This window comes from Acromyrmex echinatior, unplaced genomic scaffold (genome assembly GCF_024713525.1).
Source record: "Acromyrmex echinatior isolate Ae372 unplaced genomic scaffold, ASM2471352v2 Scaffold31, whole genome shotgun sequence".
NCBI lineage: Eukaryota > Metazoa > Arthropoda > Insecta > Hymenoptera > Formicidae > Acromyrmex > Acromyrmex echinatior.
In genome coordinates this window covers 34185-57510 of record NW_028259065.1, presented here as the reverse complement: position 1 = coordinate 57510, position 23326 = coordinate 34185, and the positions used below count along the sequence as shown (strand labels likewise).

Sequence of the window (23326 nt, the reverse complement as noted above, 5' to 3'; positions counted from 1 at the left end):
GTATGTCAAAATGATGTGTTATCGATTAGACAATGCGATGGGAATCAAAATTCATTATCTCTCTAGGAAGCTAAGAGATAAAGTAAAGTACGACATATAAAGACAGGAAGGTTGAAATGGAAAACTAAAAAGGAAGGGGAACATAAGAAAGAGAAAATAAAGTAGAGGGGAGAGAAAGTAGGGAAAGAAGAGATGGATAGGAAAGGAAAGCAGTTAAAAAGGAGAAAGAGATTGGATGATCTGTGAGTAGGTTTCAGGTAAAGATTCGATATCATTTTGTCTATTAAAAGACCCTGTTTCTGTCTTTTAATATAAATCATTTCAGACATCAATCTCTTATTATAAGAAGATTGGCAGTCTAAAATTTTCACATCGTTCCATTTAAAATTATGATCAAAATTAATTCGATGATCAATTATGATAGTAGGAGAATTCTTTCTATAATAATTATGTTCGCGTAGTCTTGTACTCAATTTTCTTTTTGTCTGACCAATATAACTCGCCTCACAATCATCACAGGAGATCTTATAAACAATATTCTGATTGGATAGGAAATCAAGCTTATCTTTTCCTCTCTTTATAAAGCTTTTTAATGTGTTGGGAATAGAAAAATTAACTAATTTACAATGAAACTATACTAGAGATGGGAAGGAAACTTTCAGAAATAGATTTGACATAAGGAATCGTAAAATATTTGTCTTTCTCATGTGAATAATGTGTAATATCTTTATGTATATGAAACTTTAATCTATGTTCAATTGTAGAGAAAATAAAGGGAAGAGGATAATAGTTGTTTAAAAAAGTATGAATAGCCTCAAATTTTTTTGTTGGAACCATGGATGTGATAATAAAATAATTTTGTCAATGAAACTGATGATAGTACCTATTTTATGGTAAAGAGGATGATTTGAATGGAAATTAAGGAATCTTCCGGAAAACATCTTTTTATGATAAATGTCAAATATAATTCTCTGATTATCTATAACAAGCATTGTATCAAGAAAACTCAATCTGCCACTTGTACCAACCTCCAAAGTAAACTGCAATCTCGTATGTAAAGAGTTAAAAATATTCAAAGTGTCATCGATAGTATCAGATGGAAGCGAGAGAAGAATATCGTCTACATATTTAAAATAAAACAAAGTATTGACTGTACTGACAATTTTTTAAGTGCTGTTTCCTCTAGATCTTGCATTACAATGTCGGCGATTATCGGAGATAACGATGAACCCATCAGAGTGCCGAACATCTGTCTGTAAGTTCTATTATTAAAGGTAAAAAAGATAGAATCTAAAATAAATCTAACGGCAACAATAAACTCGTTTTTTGAGATGCTTGTCTTCGCCGAGATGTAAACCCATCTCCTATCGATGCTATTTAATGCTAGCTCAATAGGAATATTAGTAAAAAGGGATACTACATCCAACGAAGCCAAAACATATTCAGGATCAAAAACAGTATCATTTAAATGCTTAACCAAATGGAGACTGTCTTTAATGTAACTAGAAGGGCTTTTGGTATACTATCACTAATTAAATTATGCAAAAAAAGAGAAAAATAATATAATGTTAACAGATGAAACAACTCACTCCCAACGGGTTACCATCCTTATGTATTTTAGTCAAACCGTAAGCTCTATGTATAACACCATCAGTATTGTTGTAAGCAATCTACAATATGTTTGTTCGTCAATAAAATGATCCCGCTTCCATCTCACCAACAAAGTGTGTAAGTCCTGAGTCAATTTTTTACTTGGATCTTTATTAATGAAAGCGTAAGTGTTAGTGTCTGAAAGAATCTCCTCCATTTTTGATACATAGGCGTCCTTGTCCAGAGCAACAATAACACTACCCTTATCGGCGTTTGTGATAAGTATATTGGGATGGTTATTAATCTTTTTGTTATACGTAATCATTCCAAAACCAGTTTGTCAGTAAAAGTAGGAGAAGAAAAATTGTTGTGGAATCTATTGAGTATTGGAAAAGAATTATTCCTAACAAAGTTAATGATATTATTAGGACGACCAATTATATTATTTTCAATGTATTTTATAAATTTAATCAAGGTACTGTCTTTATTATATTTATTGATAAGAAGCCCAAATTTTTCACCGAGTTGTAACAAGTATCGAACCTCTAAGGGAATGTCAATGCCACTCAAGTTGATAAACCATACATTTTTCATGTAAAGTATCCAAAGGAGGCGCCTCAGTTAATAACAGTTAATATTAATAATGGATAATCAAAGTATGAAAAAAACTGTAAGTTCTTAGAGTCTGTAGGAAAAAAAATGGTTAATAATTAAACTTAATAACTATACACAATGGTTGATCTGTGGAATGAATTCCAAAAAAATATAATATCCAGAGACATTATAACGCAAAACATGAACACTTATAATATGACAAGATAAAAAGATCGGAGCGAGTTGAACTCTTGAACAATTTAAAATCAGCTGTCATCGATAATAAAGTAATTTTTATTTATAATCTAGAAATAGAATAAAAATAGAATAAATAATATAATATAGACATATAGAAAAGGTGATATTATGGTTAGTGTATATATAGTGACACCTCTTAATATCTCTTATTAGATAATAAATTCTAATGATTACTAATGGAATTATTTGTACAGTAGTTTGTCGTTACACTACGACGCTAACATATCAATATACATACAATAGACAGAATTTATTATAACATATTGATGAATGTAATCATTAAGTTTTAAATTTAAATATTGATTATTATTAATCTATAGTTTTTTTTATTGTATAAAATATAAATGAGATGTCATATAAGCATCTTCTCCTCTATTCTCCTCTATAATAGCACCTTCTCCTCTATTGTATATAAAGATATTTACATAAAGATATTTTTCTAATAGGAAAAAGAATCAGATTTAAATAAACCCATTTTATATATTAGTTACAAAATTGCCCATCTTATTGCACGTAAATCGCGCTCATTCAGCATTAATCCATTTATTGTTAAATAATTGAAATTGTGGCAGAGACAGTAACGTCCGGATAATGTTAATAAATTTAAATCAATAGTCTATCAATTAGTCTCCTCGAACTGTGGCACGTCGCATTGAAAAATTAGATAAAAATCTTGAGCAACAATTGCTATTATAAAGCAAAGAATTTTATTGCCTTTTCATTAGCTCTTAACGAAAGTACTAACATCGTTGATACCGCACAATTAGCAATTTTTATTCGTGGTATGGATAGCAATCCGTTTGTTATCAAGGAATTTTTGAATATCATATCTTTAAAAGATACAACAAGAGAAGACATATTGTCTAATGTTGAAGAAGCAGTGGAAAGTATAAATCTGTCTTGGGACAAATTGACTTCAGTTGCTACTGATGGTGCTGCAGCAATAATTGGACGTAATGCGGGCTTCGTAGGACGTTTGAAGTCTAAATTTATGAGGCAATCAAGACAAGAAATACATTCAATTTTTTGTATAATCATCAAGAGGCATTGTGTGCAAAATCTTTAAAGTAATGAAAATTGTAATTAAAGTTGTAAACTTCATTAGGACTGCAGGATTGAACAATCGTCAATTTCACAAAATTTTATCTTCTTTAGAGTCAGACTATACTGATATCCCCTATTTTTGCGAAACGAGATGGCTTAGTCGAGGTAAAACTCTTGAGCGTTTCTTTCATTTGCGCAAAGAAATAGTTATATTTTTAGAAATAAAAAATAAATCTGTTTCTGAAATCCATCATAGCCTTTCTAGATCGCCGATCTTGCTTTTCTTGCGGATATATTACTAATCATATTACTAATCATTTGCTAATGAATACATAAAATTGTCATTTACAAGGCAAAGATAAATTAATAGTAGTCATATGTTCGATCAATTTCAGTTGTTTAAAATGAAACTTAATTTATGGGTTAATCAATTTCAATCCCGACAGTTATTACACTTTTCAAATTTATTATCTGTTGCCACGCATATTAAAGATGAGCAATATGAAAAGTATATAAATTCACTTCAATATTGCATAATGGATTTGACCATCGCTTCAAGGAAAAACGTTTTAGAAGTAAATTTTCTTATCTTTATGACACCTTTCACTGTTGATATTAATATTGTTCCCGTAGATATACAATTAGAATTAATTGATTTAAGATGTGACACTTTACTCAAAAATCGTTTCTACACAATGATTGATATTATGCAATTTTATTCATATGTATCACAAGAGCGTTTTCCCCGATTACATGTTTACGCTGCAAAAATAATAAGTATGTTTAGCTCTACTTATTCATGCGAAAAATTATTTTCTATAATGAAATTAAATAAGTCAAGACTGCGCGGATTTTTAACAGATTTGCATTATACACAATACTTTGTTTAAATTGTGCTGTAACACCTAATATATCACAAATAATATCAGATTGTAATCAATCAAATACGAATTAAGTTGTAAAAAACGAATTATTATTGTTATAAATAAGAAACATTTATTCGAAACATACACATTGTTATTATTTCATACTAATTTTGAATTATCTAAATTTGTATTAAAAAAATAATATTTTTTAATACTTCTCCTAAACAGTATCTGAAATATTTTTGCATCATGTATAAAATGTCTATATATGTTTTCTTTCTTTTTTCAATCGCTGTTCGACATTTTCGGAAAATATTAAGAAGAATTAAAAAATAATTAGAAGAACAATTTTTGCTTTGTTTTTAAATAAATACTACAGGTTAAAAAATGAGAAAAATATAACATAATCATTATAAAATATAAATATTATATATAATTATATAGGGTATTCCATTTTAATCGATCACTTCAAATATCTTTTGAACATGCATTTTAAGAAAAGATGTTTTAAACAAAAGTTTTGGGACTTTGAGGGATACATAAGATGATGTTATTGGTATTATCCTATTTTATATTACGTATTCTTGTAGCTTACCTCGAGAGCTTTCCAAAACACTGCAATTAAGTTCATTTTCATTAAGTACTTTTCGAGTACTTGAGTTTATAAGGCTTGCAAGTTACAGCATCGCAGGCATTAGCAGTACGCAAGGTGCCCGACTAACGGTAAAACCTCTTAAATATTGTTTAGAATTGTTCTGAATAACATTTGTCAAGTTCAAAGTCAATGGAGGTTGTACCTCTTATTTTCATTTTTATGTAGAAATGAATTTTTAGCAAATATAAAAATAAGAGGAACAATCTGCAATGATCTTGATCTTGACAAATATTATCCAGGTCATGATCCTGAACAACATTCAAGAGAATTTAGCCATCGATCGGATATCTTAACTAATACCGGCGGTATTGTAACTTGCAAGCCTTATAACTCGAAAAATACTTAATGAAAATAAACTTAATTATAGTGCTTTACATAATGAAAGAAGAATACGTAACGAAAAATGGAGATTTCCGTTTAAAAAATTCAAAGAAACCTTGCCCTGACCTTGACGACGCCATCCAAAATCAAATCAATGGCACCATCTTGTGTCCCCCTCAAAGTCCCAAAACTTTTGTCTGAAACATTTTTCCTTAAAATGCACTGTTCAAGAGATATTTGAGATAATCGGTTTAAATGGGATACCCTATATATAGAATATTATATTAGGTGTTGGAATTAATTCGTAGCGTTTTTTAATGAAAGAATGTTATTTATTTCACATGAGCATTAAAAAATACATTAATGAAAGTACTTCCCATCACTTGTAAAACGCTACGAATTAATTCCAACACCTAATATAATCTGACACAATTTTATCTTTTTGTACAAAAAACTATGAAAAATTATTTTTCTAATTATTTTTTTTAATTATCTTTTTTTTTTCTATTATATATTTACATATGAACAGAAATTATACAAGAGAAAAAAAATGCGTTTTCCATGTGATACTCCTTATTATTTTCCTTCATAGCATTAATTGCCCAAAAACGTTCAACTATTTATCCAACGCATTCAACTATTGTCCGCGAACAATTGAGCGCCCGCGAGCAATGCCCATCTGCTGATCTTTGGTTTAAAGCATTTGAAGTTGGCTGGAAAAGTGTTAATATCTATTTTTAATCTTTTTTTGGATATTTCCTTCTTTGCAAAATATTTTTCTCTTTAAAATATTTTTTGTGCTTTGATTTGTATAGTATTGTGTGGTATTTAACACTGAGAAAAAAGTTACCGAATAAACTTTTCGGAACAATGTTGTACGTTTTAAGGAGATCTTATGTCATAATATCAATCGATTTCAACGGAAGCGATTAGTATTGATTAAGTGTTACTGCAAGCAAACGGATAATCACGAGAAACAATATCTTATAAATATCTAACAAATATCTCTTTAAAAATATCTACAGACATTTTTAGAATATCTAAAAAATATCTATTATAGACATTTTAAAGACATCCTAAAAAATATCTTTAAAATATTTATAATAGATATATTTAAGATATCTAAATGAAAGATATCTCTTTTGAAAGAGATTAATATTTAATAATTAGATACATGTCTAATAGATATTTTTTATAAATGTCTTAAAAAAACATCTTTTAAGAGAGACATTTAGATATCTTTAATATATATGTCTATTACAATATATATATATATATATATATATATATATATATATATAAAATACAGGATGATTGTAACATATTTCGTTATCCGTCATAAGTAGATCGAATGAATCAAATTGAGTCGAAAAGTCATCTACTATTTTGCAGTTTACGCAATAGTTAACGAGAAATTAATGGTTAAAGATAGGCGAATACGTGCGTCTGCCTACTACCAGAAGAACAGCCGGCCGGCGCGCTATGCGATCGGTGGAGACGGTAGGCTATTCTTCCGGTAGTAGAAGGCCGGGCGGAAGCACGTATTCGCCTATCTTTAAATATTAATTTCTCGTTAATTATTGCGTAAAATAGTAGATGGCTTTTCGACTCAGTTTGATACACTCTATCTGCTCATGATGGGTAACGAAATATGTTACAATCACCCTGATGAAAAAATATATATATATTTTCTTTTTGTAATAGACATATATATTAAAGATATCTAAGTGATCTCTCTTAAGAGATGTTTTTTGAGACATTTATAAAAAAATATCTATATGTTACAATCACTCTGTATATACACATATGCATATGAACTGTATATTGTGAGGACATTTTCATTAAACCATTATATATTATGTAGACCAAACGTCATTGTGAGAACAGTCCTCATAATATTTTTTACGCAACGTATATTACGTAGACCAGTCTTCATAATGTTCATATGGACTACTATACATTATAAGGACCATTTTTATAATTATACACAGTGTACATTGTGAGAATCCTTTTAATTTTATGTACTGTATATTATAAGGACCATCTAATTTAATCTTGCAAATTATGATTCGTAAATTATGAAATTTTATGAAGATTTTAAGAATTTTTATTAAACGTGAAGACACGTATATTAAATATTAAATATAAAACGTTTTGGAAAAACAATTTATAATACGTTTCTATAACAGACGTAAATAATTTAGTCCATGCTAAAACACGCACGCACGCACGCACACACGCACGCACGCACGCACGCACGCACGCCCGCACGCACGCACGCACAGGTCACCTTCACTTTAATTATCGTAAAAATTAATTTTTCTTAAAGGAAAAGGTAGTACTATGACTAGTATACATATCGTGGCCGTTCTTAATATTTAAATTCTTAATATTTAATGGGTGACTGATTCCAGTGATAACTTACAGAATTATTTATTCAGTAGCTCGCCGTTACACCATGATGCCAATACAAAAATAAAGCATTTTCATTTTCGAAAATTTCATTAGGAATGTTTTTAAGGTACTCACATTTTAGCATTTAATTACACACACTTCCTCATTCATCTTAAATCTAAGTGTATTATGACACGAATATACAATGCTGTATTAAGTCATGAGCCGAGAGGGCGTGGCGTATGGTAGAAAATTTTTTAGTTGAGGCAAATATTAGAAAGAATTTTTTTTAGTTATACGTTGAAAAATATGAAGAAATTAGATAACATTGAATAGGAAAAGTTTTGTACATAAAATCTGTCTTCACGATTGGGACAAATATGATGGTGATAGCTAAGATGGATTACATAAATGGATTACATAAAGCTCATATAGGTTCACCTTATATACATAGATTATGTTCCGTTATTCATTACTACTACTGAAAATCTATACCCTGATAGTGCAGTCTACGGAGATAGATTTTGAGTAGAGCCTGCTACCAATTTTTGATTGCAGAAAGACAACAAATTGTACACAGAATTTGTATTATCAGACATTGTCAACGAATTGCTGTCAGAAATATGACAAAGCTTGTTAGATATGCTATGCCAGCAAATTAGTCGCAGAAATCGAACAAAGTGTTGCAGATTGAAAGCAAATTGAGAACAGAATCTGATTCGAGCAAACTTTACTTGATTTCTGCTATCAATCTGTTGACATAGCTTGTCAACAGGCTTTGTTAACAAATCCCTAGTCAAATGCGGACACAATAGACTCTGGTTTTAGCATTTAATTCCGTTAGAATTTTATACTAATTTGGCAATGATTTGGAGACAAAATGTTTGCTAAATGATTCACATTATGCACAATACATACACTATAGGTTTTAGCATTCATATACTTCGCAAAACATTGCCGCCATATTTATCTTGTATCTAGACATTTAATACACTTCATTGTTAGTAAGTAAAATTTGTATTTTATAACTCGAAATATTTTTGCGTTTCACTTTTACACATTAAATTAGTGTACAACAGCTATAATACGTACCAGTGCGCACTAGTGCGACCATTTGAATAACGAATTTGCTGTAATTTATTGCACTATAGTGTACACTAGCATATAAAACTTGTATAAAAGAGCATTCGAAACATTTCAGCTTATGAGCGCAAACTGAGTCAATGCAGCACTGCACGAATATCTGAATATGTTGTTTGTTACTTAACATTTTATTTGGCTGCATACATTTCGAGTTTTGTAAAGTTAAATAATATCATAATATTTTACTAATGTAGCGTCTTAAAAACTTCTTTTTCACAAGGTTTTCATCAAATAAATTATTCCTTGTACTAAGTATCGATCATGAAACTTTATCCTTAAGAAAACGTGAAAAGTGAAAATTTTTACCAATAATGGAGAAATTTTTCGCTTTTCATTGTTTATCCTAGGGAATAAGTTCCATGATTGATACCCTGATCATATCTTTATGTTGTTTTACCAACTCTGATTAATGCTAATCGATTAATTTAATCATCGCGATTGCTAACGTTCGTATTTGTTTCAAAATAAGAAGAGAGAGGGAGACGTTTTAATATATTACATTGCTGTTGACATTTCTGCGAATTAATCGTGGATTAATTTAATCAGAAGGGTGAAAGAGGCTCTTAATCTATAGTTTACGTACATTTACACTTGTAACATACATTTTATAATCATCTTTGTTGAACCAATAAGCATTCAACATAAAGACGCCATGTGAATTATATAAGATGCTCATTGGTCTAGGAGTCTTATGCTGTAGTTATGCAGCTTATGTAATTTTGTGTGTGATGGCCTTAAAGCCTATCACACATGAAATGCATAATAGTGCATAAGCATAACATAATAGTGCGTAATGCATAAGAAAATGTACTAATCAAAGTCTTTTGTTTCCTTTCTTTTATGAAAAGAAATCCGATTTACAGTCCGGATTATACATTCTTGCAAGATCGTCTTAAGTTCTTGAGACGTTAATGCAGCCCTCTAATTGATTCGTGACACCTCAAAACGGAACTTAAGACGGTCTTAAGCTAGCGGCACAGTGCCAGCATCGCAGCCAATACAGTGACAAAATTCTAATCCAGCTGGCAATCCAGCAAGAAAACAAGCATCGTGTTGTTAGCTTTAAATATAAGAACTGATTGTGAATACCGGCCATAAGGCCTGTTACACAATTCGCTTTATGTCGGCACCGTGAGCTGTACGTCATAAGAATTGATCAATCATAGTTAATCATGTGAGGAGACTTATTCAACTGTGATAGGTCCATTCTTACGGATTATGACTCACGACACCTAGAGAGCCTATAATCAGAGTGGCGCCATAGGAGAGATGACGTCATGTTTTAGCAAAATTCTGCGAGAGAGAAAGAAATATACGGTCTCAGTCTATCCAACACTGTCAGTTTTAGGGTTAGATGTAACAGCATTGAACGGCATAGATACATTGATAAAAATAAAATTATCGAAATTATTTTAGAAATATGGTTGGATGTACAATACCATTTTGTAACAATTCATTAAAAAAAGAATATGTTATGAAAATAATTCCGAAAGCCGCATGAATTGGTTAAAGAGTATAAATGGCAAATATAAAAATTGGACACCGTCAAAAAATTCATCTGTATGTGAGATAAAGTAATTTATTCTTTATAAATAATGTATTTAAGATATTAAAATAAAAATGTAACATGAAATATACACAGATTAATTATAATATCTGAAGACACGGTAGTGTCTTGGCACTAAGTATATGTATAGTCATCACATTGGTTACAAATTTAATTCTTTCTTTTTTGTCATAATCTTTTCAATTATATATCATTGCATTATGAGTCTAAATCAAATAATATGATAATTACGATATTTAATATATAATATTTTATAAAATGGTATATACATATATAATATTTTTCTGAATTTTTGATTTCTTTTATATTATTACAGATGAATTTTGCTCCTAAAATGTAGGAACAGAGTATGGATAATAAACTAGCGCATTTAATAGCGCAAATAATGTGCAATAAATAAGTTTTTGTATAAAGTAATGTGCAATATTACAAAATGTACAATATTGCAATAGTACAAAATAAATGAAATTTTATAATAAATAATATATATAAAAGTTTTATTATTTTATATACAATATTATATATATTATTATTTTATTGGGTCATCTAAAAAGTATCCGCGGTACTTTGTCACTAAATATATGACCACAACACACATCTAGTGACAAAAAACTGCGGATACTTTTTAGATGACCCAATATATACAATATTTATTTATCATTTTTTAATTTATCACAATTTTTGAGCATTTTTTAGCATAAATTCAAAATTTAGGAAATAATGCGTTTAAAAAACTGGAGGGAATGGCTAAAACATGGCGGACCAATTACAAGTGATACCCGTATGGCGTCACTCTGATTGTAGGCTCTCTAACGATACCGACATACAACGTATTGTGTAACAGGCCTAACCTCTAATATCTAATTTTTTTAAGGAAATATGCAATCCTGTTGCCTAGCAATCCTGTTGCTTATATTTTAAGATGGGTGCGAACCGCGAACGAGAAGTTGCTAGCGGAACTCTTGTGTGGATGAATAAATTATTCTTTCTTCATATTATAAGATAAATAATATAGAAGTTAAATCTCGTGCAAAATGAAAAATCAAAGAAAATTTGCTATTATTTTAATAAAGAATAGTAAATATGAAATTTGCAAGTTTACAAATCTTGTGAAAATTAAGAATAATTTATCACAAAGAAAACAAAATAAAAATTTATTTGTTAAAAGGTGCAATAAGGAGATTGTGCAACTTATCGCTGTTTATCTTAAGTTAAACGACATTGAAATTCATTATAATATAAATCAATTTGGTAAATGTTTATTTCTACCCTCTCTCTCCAATATTGATGAAAGTCGAAAGCAAATCTGAAAGAATCGATGAATCAGGATTGATCGAAATCGTTGAATCGGCCAGCAGCTCTAAGGCTAATTCTACAATGTGCTTTTTATTTTCTGTTTCTTGCTGTTTTTTTTTCTCTTGTCTTATTGACTAAAAAGGCAAGAGACAAATAGAGACAAACAACAAAAGACAGGAAACAAAGAGCACATTGTAGAATTAGCTTTTAAACTATCGATTACCAACTCATTGTAGATCGTCCGTAAAACAAAAAAATCTTGCAGAAAAAAGTGTCGCTCCACAAATAGAGATATTAAGCGTTAAAGTTGACTATTCAGATTTAAAAATGTGTCACATCAAAATGGCATAGAGGAACATGAGAACATGTAAGTGAGGCTAGAGTACAATTTTCTGTTTCAATTACACAAATTCCTTGCTTTAAAAACCAATTCTCTGCTTTAAAAATATTATACAAATTCTTGGCTTTAAAGACACAAATCATTTTCTATATAACATTTGTTTTTACAGCAGAGAATTTGTTTTGATTAGGTATTTGTCCACTTTAAAAATACAGAGAATGTGTTTTAAAACAGAGAATGCTTTAAAAACAAATTTTCTACTGTAAAAACAAAAATCAGGTATGTAGGAAATAATTTGTGTCTTTAAAACAGAGAATTTGTTTTTTTAAAGCAGAGAATTTGTGTAATTTTTTATGCCATCTATGTGACTGATTTCTTAACTTGAATACCTGTCAATTTTAATAATTAATGGGTGCATCCAGAAGCACGATCACTCACTGAGCTCTTGTATCTGTTTGGTCTATATTTTTAGATCTAATGGAATATGCCAATCAGATATAATAGAAAAACTCACTGAGCGCTCAGTGAGTGGTCGTGCTTCTGGATGCACCCATTAATTATTAAAATTGACAGATATTCAAGTTAAGAAATCAGTCACATAGATGGCATAGAAAATTATACAAATTCTTTGGATGCATCCAATATCTCAGTTCGTGGAGCAGAGTGATACTTTTTTCTACTACATTCTTTTATGCAAACATCAAATGAGCCTAATTTTATCAATATTAAAGAGAAGGAATTAATAAACATTTCCCATCAGTTTTTTATTTAAAATTATTCATTATATATAGAAATAAAAGTTCTGCTCGCATTGCTTGCATTTTTATATTTAACTTTGCTTTCTCTTTCTTCAATGCCAGAATATATATTTATATCGTTTTATGTGCAAAAATTTTTGGAGTTTAAGCAATGCGAACAAAGCAAAAGACTTATATAATTTAAACTTATACAATATAATTTTTTATAAGCAATAAATATAGAGTTCATACGAGAATATATTATGAATAAAATACAAAATTGCAAATATGATTAATGTATGTATAAAACAAAAAGATAGCTTTTTTGGAAGAAATTGAAAGAGCTAATAATATATCAGTAGAACACGGATTACATCGTATTATTCAACTCTCGATTAGCCGACCTCGCTATTGAGTTTCCATCCACGAAGTGTTATTCTTGAAAAAATCGAACGTAATGTTATCATCACGAGAACTTGATAACGAGGTCGAATATAATCCAGGAATAATACGATGTCGGATAATTTAATTTCCACTGTACATGAACTTTTAATTTAATTAGTTTTAGAGAAGCACAACTTGTATTCTATAAAAATAAATATCAATTACTTACATTCTAAATTTTTATTAGTTTAATTAAATAGTACTATTAAAATTTGGAATTTGTCATAAAAAAATAATTCAATTTTATATTGACAAATTATTTCAAAAAATACTTTTAGATATTATTTATAGGGTCCATTATAAAAGTAATGCGCATTTTCTGGGAAAAATAGATTTATTGATCGTAGCAATACAAATGCTCAAAATTCTTTAAAATACTCTCCCCCTGAATCAATACACTTGCGGAGATGTGTCTGCCACGCCTGGAAGGCACGCTGAAACTCCTCGATGGGAATGTCTCTTAGGAACGTTGTAACATGCTTTTGGATGTTTTCCACGGACTCCCAATGCTTTCCTTTCAGCTCTCTTCAGACGGGGAAACAAAAAAAAGTCGCACGGCTCATTTTGAATCAAATCCAACAATTCTTGACGCGAAACTCGAAGTTCTTTCTGGTCTTCCGTCAACACTTTCGGCACATGCTTCGCGCAGACCTTGCGCATTTGCAGATTCTCCGCCACTATCCCATGTACCGCAAATGTGGACATGTTTAGGGTGTCAGCGATGTACTGGATGCTCAATCGACGGTCGGAACGCAAAACTTCGCACACACGATTCACGTTTTCGTCGGTTCTGGCCGTCCAGAACGGGGTTCGTCGGCGACCTCCTCCCGGCCCTCCTTGAACGCCTTGTGCCACCTCCCGGACTGTGACCTTGAAATGCAGTCGTCCTTGAAGGCATCTGGAATGTTTGGGTTGCATTCTTTCCAATTCGCACGCAAAACTTGATGGCGTATCGCTGTTCAAGCGAACGCTCCATCGCGCCGTATTACAAAGTCGAAAAACACACTTCACGCGGAGGCACGCCTTTTCATTCAGACTGCTCGGAGCAAACTGGCGACCGGCTGTCTTGGAAGGGCAGACCCCCCACCACATTTCCCGACCCATTTTACCCCGCTGCGATGGATATTTGCGTCACAATAAAATCATGCGCATTACTTTCATAATGGACCCTGTATTTATATATAAAACATAATTTTAATTTAGATTATAACTTGTTGTAGGTACTGTATGTATTCGAGGTAAGCCTCCTCTCCTCCACGTGGCCGGAACCCAACCAGGCCCGCTCGGTGGAGGAGGAGGCCGAATGGCTCGGGGACGCCATGTCGCGCGCGTGCGACGCGTCGATGCCCCTCTGCCATCCTGTGGCGAGGAGGGCAGTCTACTGGTGGTCCCAGGAGATAGCTGAGCTACGACAGGCCGCCGTAGCTGCCCGACGGAGGTTCACCCGCCGCAGACGACGGGGCACCGACGAGGACCGAGGCGCTCCGTGAAGCTAGGAGCGCCCTTAGAGCGGCCATTAGGAGGGCGAAGGCCGACGCTTGGCGCGACCTCGTCTCCTCCCTTGACAGGGATCCGTGGGGGAGGCCCTATAAAATTGTGACGAAGCAATTTCGTCCGTGGCCCCCCCGATAACGGAAACCCTGGACGCTCAGTTTCTGAAGGATGTGGTGGCCGCCCTCTTTCCCAATAGGGAAAGGGAAATACCGGAGAGGGTCGGCCCCCCGTCCGAATGGACGGAGGAGCTGGGCATCACCCGGGAGGAGATGGTGATGGCCTTCGCCCGCCTCAAGGGGAGGCCGCGGGCGCCCGGACCCTCTGGTGTACACGGAAGGGTCTGGCTCGCCGCGGCTCCCATAGTGGGCAGCCGTCTGAGGCGGCTCTTCACGAGCTGCCTCAGAGACGGCATATTTCCCAGGCCGTGGAAAAGGGCCAGGCTTGTCCTCCTCCGTAAAGAGGGCAAACCAGCGGAGAGTCCCTCCGCTTATAGGCCGTTATGCCTGTTGGACGATGCGGGGAAATTGCTGGAGCGAGTCATCGATGCCCGCATCGTCCGGCACCTGTCCCGGGATGGTCCCAATCTATCCCGCGGTCAGTATGGCTTCCGGGAGGGTCTATCGACTATCGACGCCGTCAGGCAAGTCAGGACCCTCACGGAGCAGATGACCGCGGGAGGGGAGGTGGCGTTGGCGGTATCTCTTGACATCGCCAACGCCTTTAATAGCATCCCATGGGGCCGGGTAGTGGGGGCGATGAGAGGACATCACCTCTTGCCCCCCTACCTGGTCGCTATTATAGAGGACTATTTCCGGGACAGGCAGCTGGAGTTCCATAACAAAACGGGACTTCAGCAGCGGAGGGACGTGTCGTGCGGCGTTCCACAGGGGTCCGTGTTGGGACCCCTACTCTGGAACGTCGCATACGACTACGTTCTCCGCCCGGCCCTACCCCCCGGCTGTCACGTCGTTTGTTACGCGGACGACACGTTGGTGGTGGTCGGGGCCACGACCTGGGGGAGAGCCGTCAGTACGGCAAACGTCGCAGTGGCGTGCGTGGTCGGCTCCATTAAGGAGTTGGGCCTGAGGGTGGCCCCCCGCTAAATCGGAAGCTCTTTTCTTCCACGATGGAAAGAGCGGGGTGCCCCCTCAGGCACATATAGTGGTGGACGATGTCCGCGTCCCGGTGAGGCCAACGATCAAATATCTGGGCCTCACCGTGGATGGTCGCTGGGGCTTCGTCGAACACTTCGACGAGCTAGCCCCGCGGTTGGGCCGCCGAGCAGACGCTCTGCTCGGCCTCATGCCCAACCTCCACGGTCCGAACGGGTCGGTCAGGCGGGCTTATATGCACGCCGTCCTGTCCGGGGCCCTTTACGGGGCCCCGGTATGGAGTGGGAAGGCCCTGGCCAGCCGCCGAATAAAGCAGAAGTTGCACAGCGTGCAACGGCGGCTGGCCTTGCGCATCTGTAGGGCCTACAGGACGGTGTCGTACGCCGCCGCCATGGTCCTCGCGGGGATCCCCCCTGCCGAGTACGTGGCCGACGCCCTGGCGGAAACCTTCGCCGGGGTGAAGGCCATTCGGCTTCGGGGGGGGATCGTTACCCCGAGGACCACTGACCGACTGAGAAGGAACGTCCGTCGGCGGGTCTTCGAAGAGTAGCGCTCCACTCTCGAAAACGACCCGCCGACAACGGGCGCTCGGACCGTGGAGGCCATCCTCCCCTGCCTCGAGGAATGGGTAGGCAGGGGATGGGGCGGACTATCGTTCCACGCGACGCAGGTGCTCACCGGACACGGATGTTTCGGGGAGTACCTGTGTCGCATAGGTAAGGAGCCGACCACTTGTTGTCACCACTGCGACGGGGACCGGGACACCGCGCAGCATACGCTGGAGACCTGCCCGGCTTGGACGGGCGAGCGCGGTGTCCTGGTCCGTGAGATAGGGGAGGATCTCTCCCTGCCGGCTGTCGTGAAGGAGATAGTCGGCAGGGAGAGTGCTTGGAGGGCCTTCTCCTCCTTCTGCGATCGGGTGATGTCGCAGAAGGAGGAAGCTGAGAGGCAGAGGGCACTGGGAGGTCGGGGCCTTCTCCCGCCCCCGCCGCCTCCGGGTGGCGGGGCTGACGGGGGGGAAGGAGATGCGAGGGATGGTGGCGTTGGGGGTCAACGCGGGCGCCGGCTCCAACCGGATCGCTCGCGCCCCGGGTCACCCCTCGCGCGTACCCGCCGCCGGGACCGCCCCACGGGGCGAGAACGACAGCGACGTCCTTCCCCCATAGATGAGAGGAGTGAAGAGGAGGACGGTGGGGTGGTGTGCGGGAGTGTCGGGGTCAGTGAACCCTCCACCTCCGCCGCCACCATCATCAGTGACGGCCCCGCGTCTCGGACGCGGGGCGCAGTGAAGCGGCGGCGGATCGCCGACCCTAGGGTCGATCCGCCGCCGGAAACAGGATGACCCTCCGCGTGCGCGGGGTGCAGTAGCTCATCATCCTCCGGCCGCGTCGAATGCGCGACCGGGCGGGGAGCCCTGCGCCGCCGCGCGCGGGGGGTGCGCCGCGAGACTTCCTCTTGCGGCGCCGAAGCATGAGGGGCGCCAAACTTCTGATTGGCGCCCCTCGGGGGGCTGGGGATCGCGGCGGGGGCCGTGATCCCCAACTCCCGCCCCCCAACACCAACCGGGGCGGCGGGCGCAGGGGGTGGTGTCCCCCCAGCGCCCGAATAAAGTCGAAGGTGCCAAGCACCGCCCGGGGTCACGTCGTCTCTCAGACGACGCCATAAAAATCCCCGGGCGGGAATAGAAGTCGGCAATAAGCCGACTGGCCTGAGGGACTCCCAGAAGTATGCTGCACGCGTTCCTGGGAGTCCCTCATGCAAGGCCAGGTAAGGACACTCGGAGGGGTTTTATTGAGTGCAAGCCCCACATAACCCCGGGCTCTTCCCCGAGGCTCGGGGTATGCGTCAGGCATTTCCCCTCCGTTATCAAAAAAAAAAAAAAAAAAAAGTTGATCGGAATATAATACTGTTCAATCTCAAATAGAAACATTAGACGAAGGCGAAATTAGCGATCGATCAGGGTTCGAGAAAGCATATTATGAGTTATCAGCGAAGATTAGAGAGCGACTAGCCATTTCCGTGTCGACGACGCGTATCACCGCTCCATCGCCATCAAATGTTTCCGATACTTATGATTCCGCGGTATACGTGCGACTACTGAAACTTAACTTTCCGACCTTCAGCGGCAAATATGACGAGTGGTTTCCCTTTTTTGACGTCTTTAATTCAATTATTCATTCGAATATTATATTTCGATTAGTAACGTTCAAAAACTTCAGTACTTACGTTCTTCTCTTTCCAGTGAGGCCAGTGATGTCAGCTCGCTGGAAATCTCAGATCTCAACTATGAAGTTGCCTGGCGACTACTGATAGAGCGTTACGACAATAAAAGAGTCATCATGAACACTCATATTAGAGCCATCATGGAGCTTCCCTCTATGTCCAATTTTAGTGAGCTGAGACAGATAGCAAATGGCACGTCCAAGCATATACGTGCCCTACAGACACTAAAGCACCCAACTTCTCACCTTCTTGTGAATGTTTTGAGTGCTAAGCTCGATACGATCACTCTGCGGGAGTGGCAGTCCTCTTTGGCCGGTACAGAGCTTCCCACTGTAAAGCAACTTATCGAGTTCATAACACATTGTTGTCAAGTTTTAGAGGCAATGGGCAAGTCGCTTACTGTTTCCATTAAAGGTAACAATCCGCGAAACTCGTTATAGGCGAAATGCCAGTCAGCATGTACGGCAACAATCGGTTACAAATGCAGCTTCTGTCAAGGCGATCACTCAATTTACAAATGCAAGGAGTTTTTAGCACTTCCAATACCTCGTAGAAATTCAGAAGTTCGTAAAATTTGTATTAATTGCCTTCGTTCCACAACACACGTAGCTAGTAAATGCCCTTCAGGCACTTGTAAGAGTTGCAAGGCAAAACATAATACATTACTGCACATGATGACCGTTACAGGTACGCAAGATCCTGACAAGGAAAATTGCGTGAAATCTACATCATCATCGTCTCAGGCGGCCTTGCACGCATCCAGCCTTCCTGACAATAAATATACTTTGTTTTCGACCGCTATCGTGCACGTTCGTAATAAACAGGGGAGGCATATCGAGTGTCGTGCATTGTTAGATTGCGGTTCACAGGCTAACTTTATTTTTAGAGAATTCTTAACCGAGTTCAGTTTAACGTCAACATCAACGAACGTAGTCATCTCAGGGGTGGATAGCGCAATCACCATGTTTAATCAAAGCATCTATTTGAAACTTCAGTCTCGCTTAAACTCTTATTCCACGGATATCGAGTGTATCGTGACCGAGCAGGTGACAAGTAAACTTCCGGCGTTCATCCTCGATCGGCAGCTTTGACATTCCCCGCAACTTGGAGCTAGCTGACCCGCATTTCTATAAATCCTCAAGGGTCGATTTATTACTACGTGTTGAAATTTTCTGGGATTTGTTGTGCGTAGGGCAGGTGAAGTCCTCCTCAGACACCCAACTCTACAAAAGATGCGCTTGGGATGGATTCTAGCTGGTCGTATCGGCTTTTCATCTGGCAATCCGCAGAAGGTGCGGTCTTTTCACGCGATGATAACTAACGCACGAGCAGCTGAGCCTTTTTTGGCGTCAGGAAAGTTGTATTGGGCATCCAACTGATTATACCCTGGTGGAAACTCAGTGCGAACAGCACTTTCTGAACATGTCTCAGATTCAAGATGGTAGGTTGATGGTGAAGTTTCCCTTCAAGGAGCATATGATCGGCAAAATAGGTAGCTCTAAAGACATTGCCTTAAGGCGCCTACAAAATCTTGAAAAAAACGTTTCGAACGTGATCCTAGTCTAAGGTTACGATATACGGAATTTATGAACGAGTATCCGGCCTCACGACATATGAAGGTTGAGAGTATTCCGATGAAGGTGGATTCTACTTGCCGCATCATTGTGTTTTCAAGGGCTCCGATCAGTCTTCCAAGATTCGCGTTATCTTCAACGCGTCGTGCAAAAGGAGTGTCCCTCAACAACGCTCTCACAATGGGACTTGTCGTTCAGCAGGATTTAATGTCCATTTTACTGCCATTTTGTACACATCATTACGCTACGAGTATTTCAGCCGATATAGTAAAAATGTACCGACAAGTTTTAGTAGATCCTTCACAGATGAAATGGCAAGAAATACTATGGCGTGACAATATCAATTCGGACGACAATTACGTACGGCACTTCTTCCGTCTCATATTTGGCAACGAGATGCTTGATATATTTGGCGGAGTAGTGTGAGTCTACATTCCCAGTGGGATCAAGATGCATTAAACAGGACTTTTATATGGATGATATACTCATAGGAGCGGATAGAATTGATGCCGAATTGATAGTAAGGAAGGTTACGCAAATATTACAGTTAGGATTGTTCGAATTTAGTAAATGGGCATCAAATTGTCCACAGTTGCCCGAGAACATCGGAGGCCCGCAGGGTGACTCGACCATCATTGGCAGCGACGCACATCCGCATGTCTTGGGAGTTTTGTGGAATCAAGCAGAAGACAAGTTAGGCTTTTTATACGAAACTAAATCGCGTTATCTAAGCGCACAATATTATCAGAAATCGCTAGATAATTCGACCTCTTGAGAGTTTTAGGACCTGCTATACTCATGGTAAAAATCATCTTTCAAGAGCTTTGGCAAGCGGGCTATCAGTGGGATGAATCCGTTCCGCAAGTCATACAATCACGATGACTAAGATTCAAATCACAATTACCGGAGATAAACGAATTACAAATTGCTCGATGCGTTAAATTTGCTTCGGATTCTCACACATTCAAATACACAGGTTCTTCAATGCCAGTCAACGCGCCTATGGGGCATGCATATACATTCGAATGGAAGGTATCAATGAGTATCGTTCAGAACTCCTCTGTTCAAAATTCCGCATTGCACTTCTCAAGGCGATATCTCTCCCGAGGCTAGAGTTATCTGCAGCATTATTGCTAGCCCAACTATTGGAAAGGGTTAGAGATTCGTTTGACATATCGCACAATAAGGTCTTCCTCTGATCGGACTCGACGATAACTTTAAATTGGTTGACTGCATCTTCTCGAAAATAGATAGCCTTCGTGGCCAATAGAATCGGTGAAATACAGCGTCTGACAAGAATAGAGAGTTGGATCCACATTTCATCACTGATAATCCTGCGGACGTGTTATCGCGCGGACTCGATCCTCACGAGTTGATAAGCTCTTCGTTATTGATGGCGAGGCCCTGCCTTCTTACAATCTCCTCAAGATCAATGACTAAGCGGTAGGTTCACTCAACTCAAAGACGGTATTCCGGAAGCGCGGAATCTCTGCAGTCGCAATCCCTCTTGTACGCTCCATGGTCGACGAATTGACAAGCAAGTTTTCCAGTTTAAATAAAATATGTCACATTTTAGCTTATTGTCTTAGATTTAGCAAGACACATCGTCCGAACCCGCCAACCAGTTTTGTTTCGCACAACGAAATTTCGCACGCACTAAATATAGCATGTAGAGTAGTACAGAAAACCTCATTTCCTGAGGAATACAAGGCAGTGAGCAAGGATAGATTCATCAACACATTCAGTAAGCTACTTTCGCTATCTCCCTTTATAGATGAGATTGGGATTCGTGTGGGGGATAGACTGAAAAATTCCGATTTATTCGAGACATGATACCTGATATTGCTTCCCCGCGAACACAATTTAACAAAATTTAATAAATCATGAACATATACGTAATATGCATGCCGGTACGCAGGCTATCATGGCCGTCGTAAGACAACGCTTTTGCGTTTCATTGCGATCAAGTACGCGCAAGATACTTCGAAATTGTACAATATAACATGTTTCAAAGTCAAACCAATTTAATCGGAGACTATAATGGGCTCCTTGCCGGCCAATCGCGTCACAGTGTCGAGGCCGTTTTCACACTGCGAAGTGGACTACGCTGGTCCAATTATAATAAGAGAGGGAACGAAATGCGCGTAACAGTAAGGCGTACATCTCTGTTTTCGTGTGCTTTGCCACAAAGACGGTTTACCTCGAACTAGTGAGTGACCTCACTTCGGGCGCATTCATTGGTGCACTTCGGCGTCTTATCTCCCGAAAAGGTAAGCCAATATATATGTATTCTGATAATACAGGGTGGGCCATCTATTGGTACGTTTTTGAATTTCGTCGTATGGCAACACCGAACGAGCTACAGACCCGAAATTTTGACAGTTTATTAGTCATACCGTCCGCGGCACGAAACAACATGTTTTCTCTTGAAGAGCGTTTTGAAATTTTAAAAACTTATTTTCAAAGTCAGTGCTGTGTCGCCGAAACTGTACGAATTTTGAAAAGAAATATGGGTCGTGATAGAGCACCCACCGAAGGAGCTATACGCAAATTGGTGAGGAAAGTTCGTGAGAAAGGGATGTTAGTGGATGACAGAAGTGGTCCCAGAGCTCGGACAGTGCGCACACCCGAGAATATTGAGGCTGTGGCCCAAAGTGTGAGACAGAATCCGACGACTTCAACTCGACGCCGATCGCAGCAACTGAGCATTAGTCGCACCAGCCTGAGGAGAATACTGCACAAAGACCTCGGATTATTCGCCTACAAGATCCAGATGACTCAGGAGTTGAAAGCAAATGACCATCCGCTTCGATATCAGTTTGCTGTGTGGGCTATAGACCAGCTCAATAATGACGTCGATTTTGGTCGAAAAATCATCTTTTCGGACGAAGCTCATTTCCATCTCGGCGGATATGTGAACAAGCAAAATTGCCGGATTTGGGGCTCGGAACAGCCACACACAATCGTAGAGAGACCAATGCATCCTCCAAGAGTCACAGTTTGGTGTGGATTTTGGAGTGGTGGCATAATTGGCCCATTTTTCTTCGAAAATGATGCTGGAAACGCCGTTACCGTCAATGGCGAACGCTACAGAGCCATGTTGATCAACTTTTTATGGCCTCAAATCGACACTATGAATGTGGACGACCTTTGGTTTCAACAAGATGGCGCCACATGCCATACAAGCCGACTTACCATCGACCTTCTGCGCACCAAGTTCAACAACCGCATAATCAGCCGTTCAGGAGATGTCAATTGGCCTGCGCGTAGCTGCGATTTGACACCGCTGGACTTTTTCCTGTGGGGTGCCGTTAAAGACCGATGTTATGCGGATAATCCAGAGACAATTCCAGCTTTGAAAAACAATATTACGACTGTTTTGAGTGAAATTGGCGCCGAGGTAGTCCAAAATGTCATTAATAATTGGGGTGACCGAATGGCATACTGTAAGGCCAGTAGAGGGAGCCACATGAACGAAATCGTTTTTCATTCTTGACGCGGATACTTTTAGCTTCACAACAAAAAAAAAATTAATAAAAAATATCAATGTATGCTCATTTGATCGCATTTTTAAAAACGTACCAATAGATGGCCCACCCTGTAGGTCTACCTTTATAGGGGTCCACAACCAACTCAAGGAAATTCGAGACTTTCTCAACTCTCAGCAAGTACAG

General features: G+C 38.6%; 2 protein-coding genes across 2 annotated transcripts in view; one reads left to right on the top strand and one right to left on the bottom strand.

The window, feature by feature from the left end:
- LOC105144427 (dopaminechrome tautomerase) overlaps window positions 1-23326 on the bottom strand; it is a 43237-nt gene that overhangs the window by 5952 nt on the left and 13959 nt on the right. The window lies entirely within an intron of this gene.
- LOC147906450 (uncharacterized) lies at window positions 21963-23209 on the top strand. The gene has a single exon (XM_087416540.1). The coding sequence runs from the start codon at window positions 21994-21996 to the stop codon at window positions 23146-23148; it is 1155 nt and encodes a 384-aa protein (XP_087272666.1). The 5' UTR covers window positions 21963-21993; the 3' UTR covers window positions 23149-23209.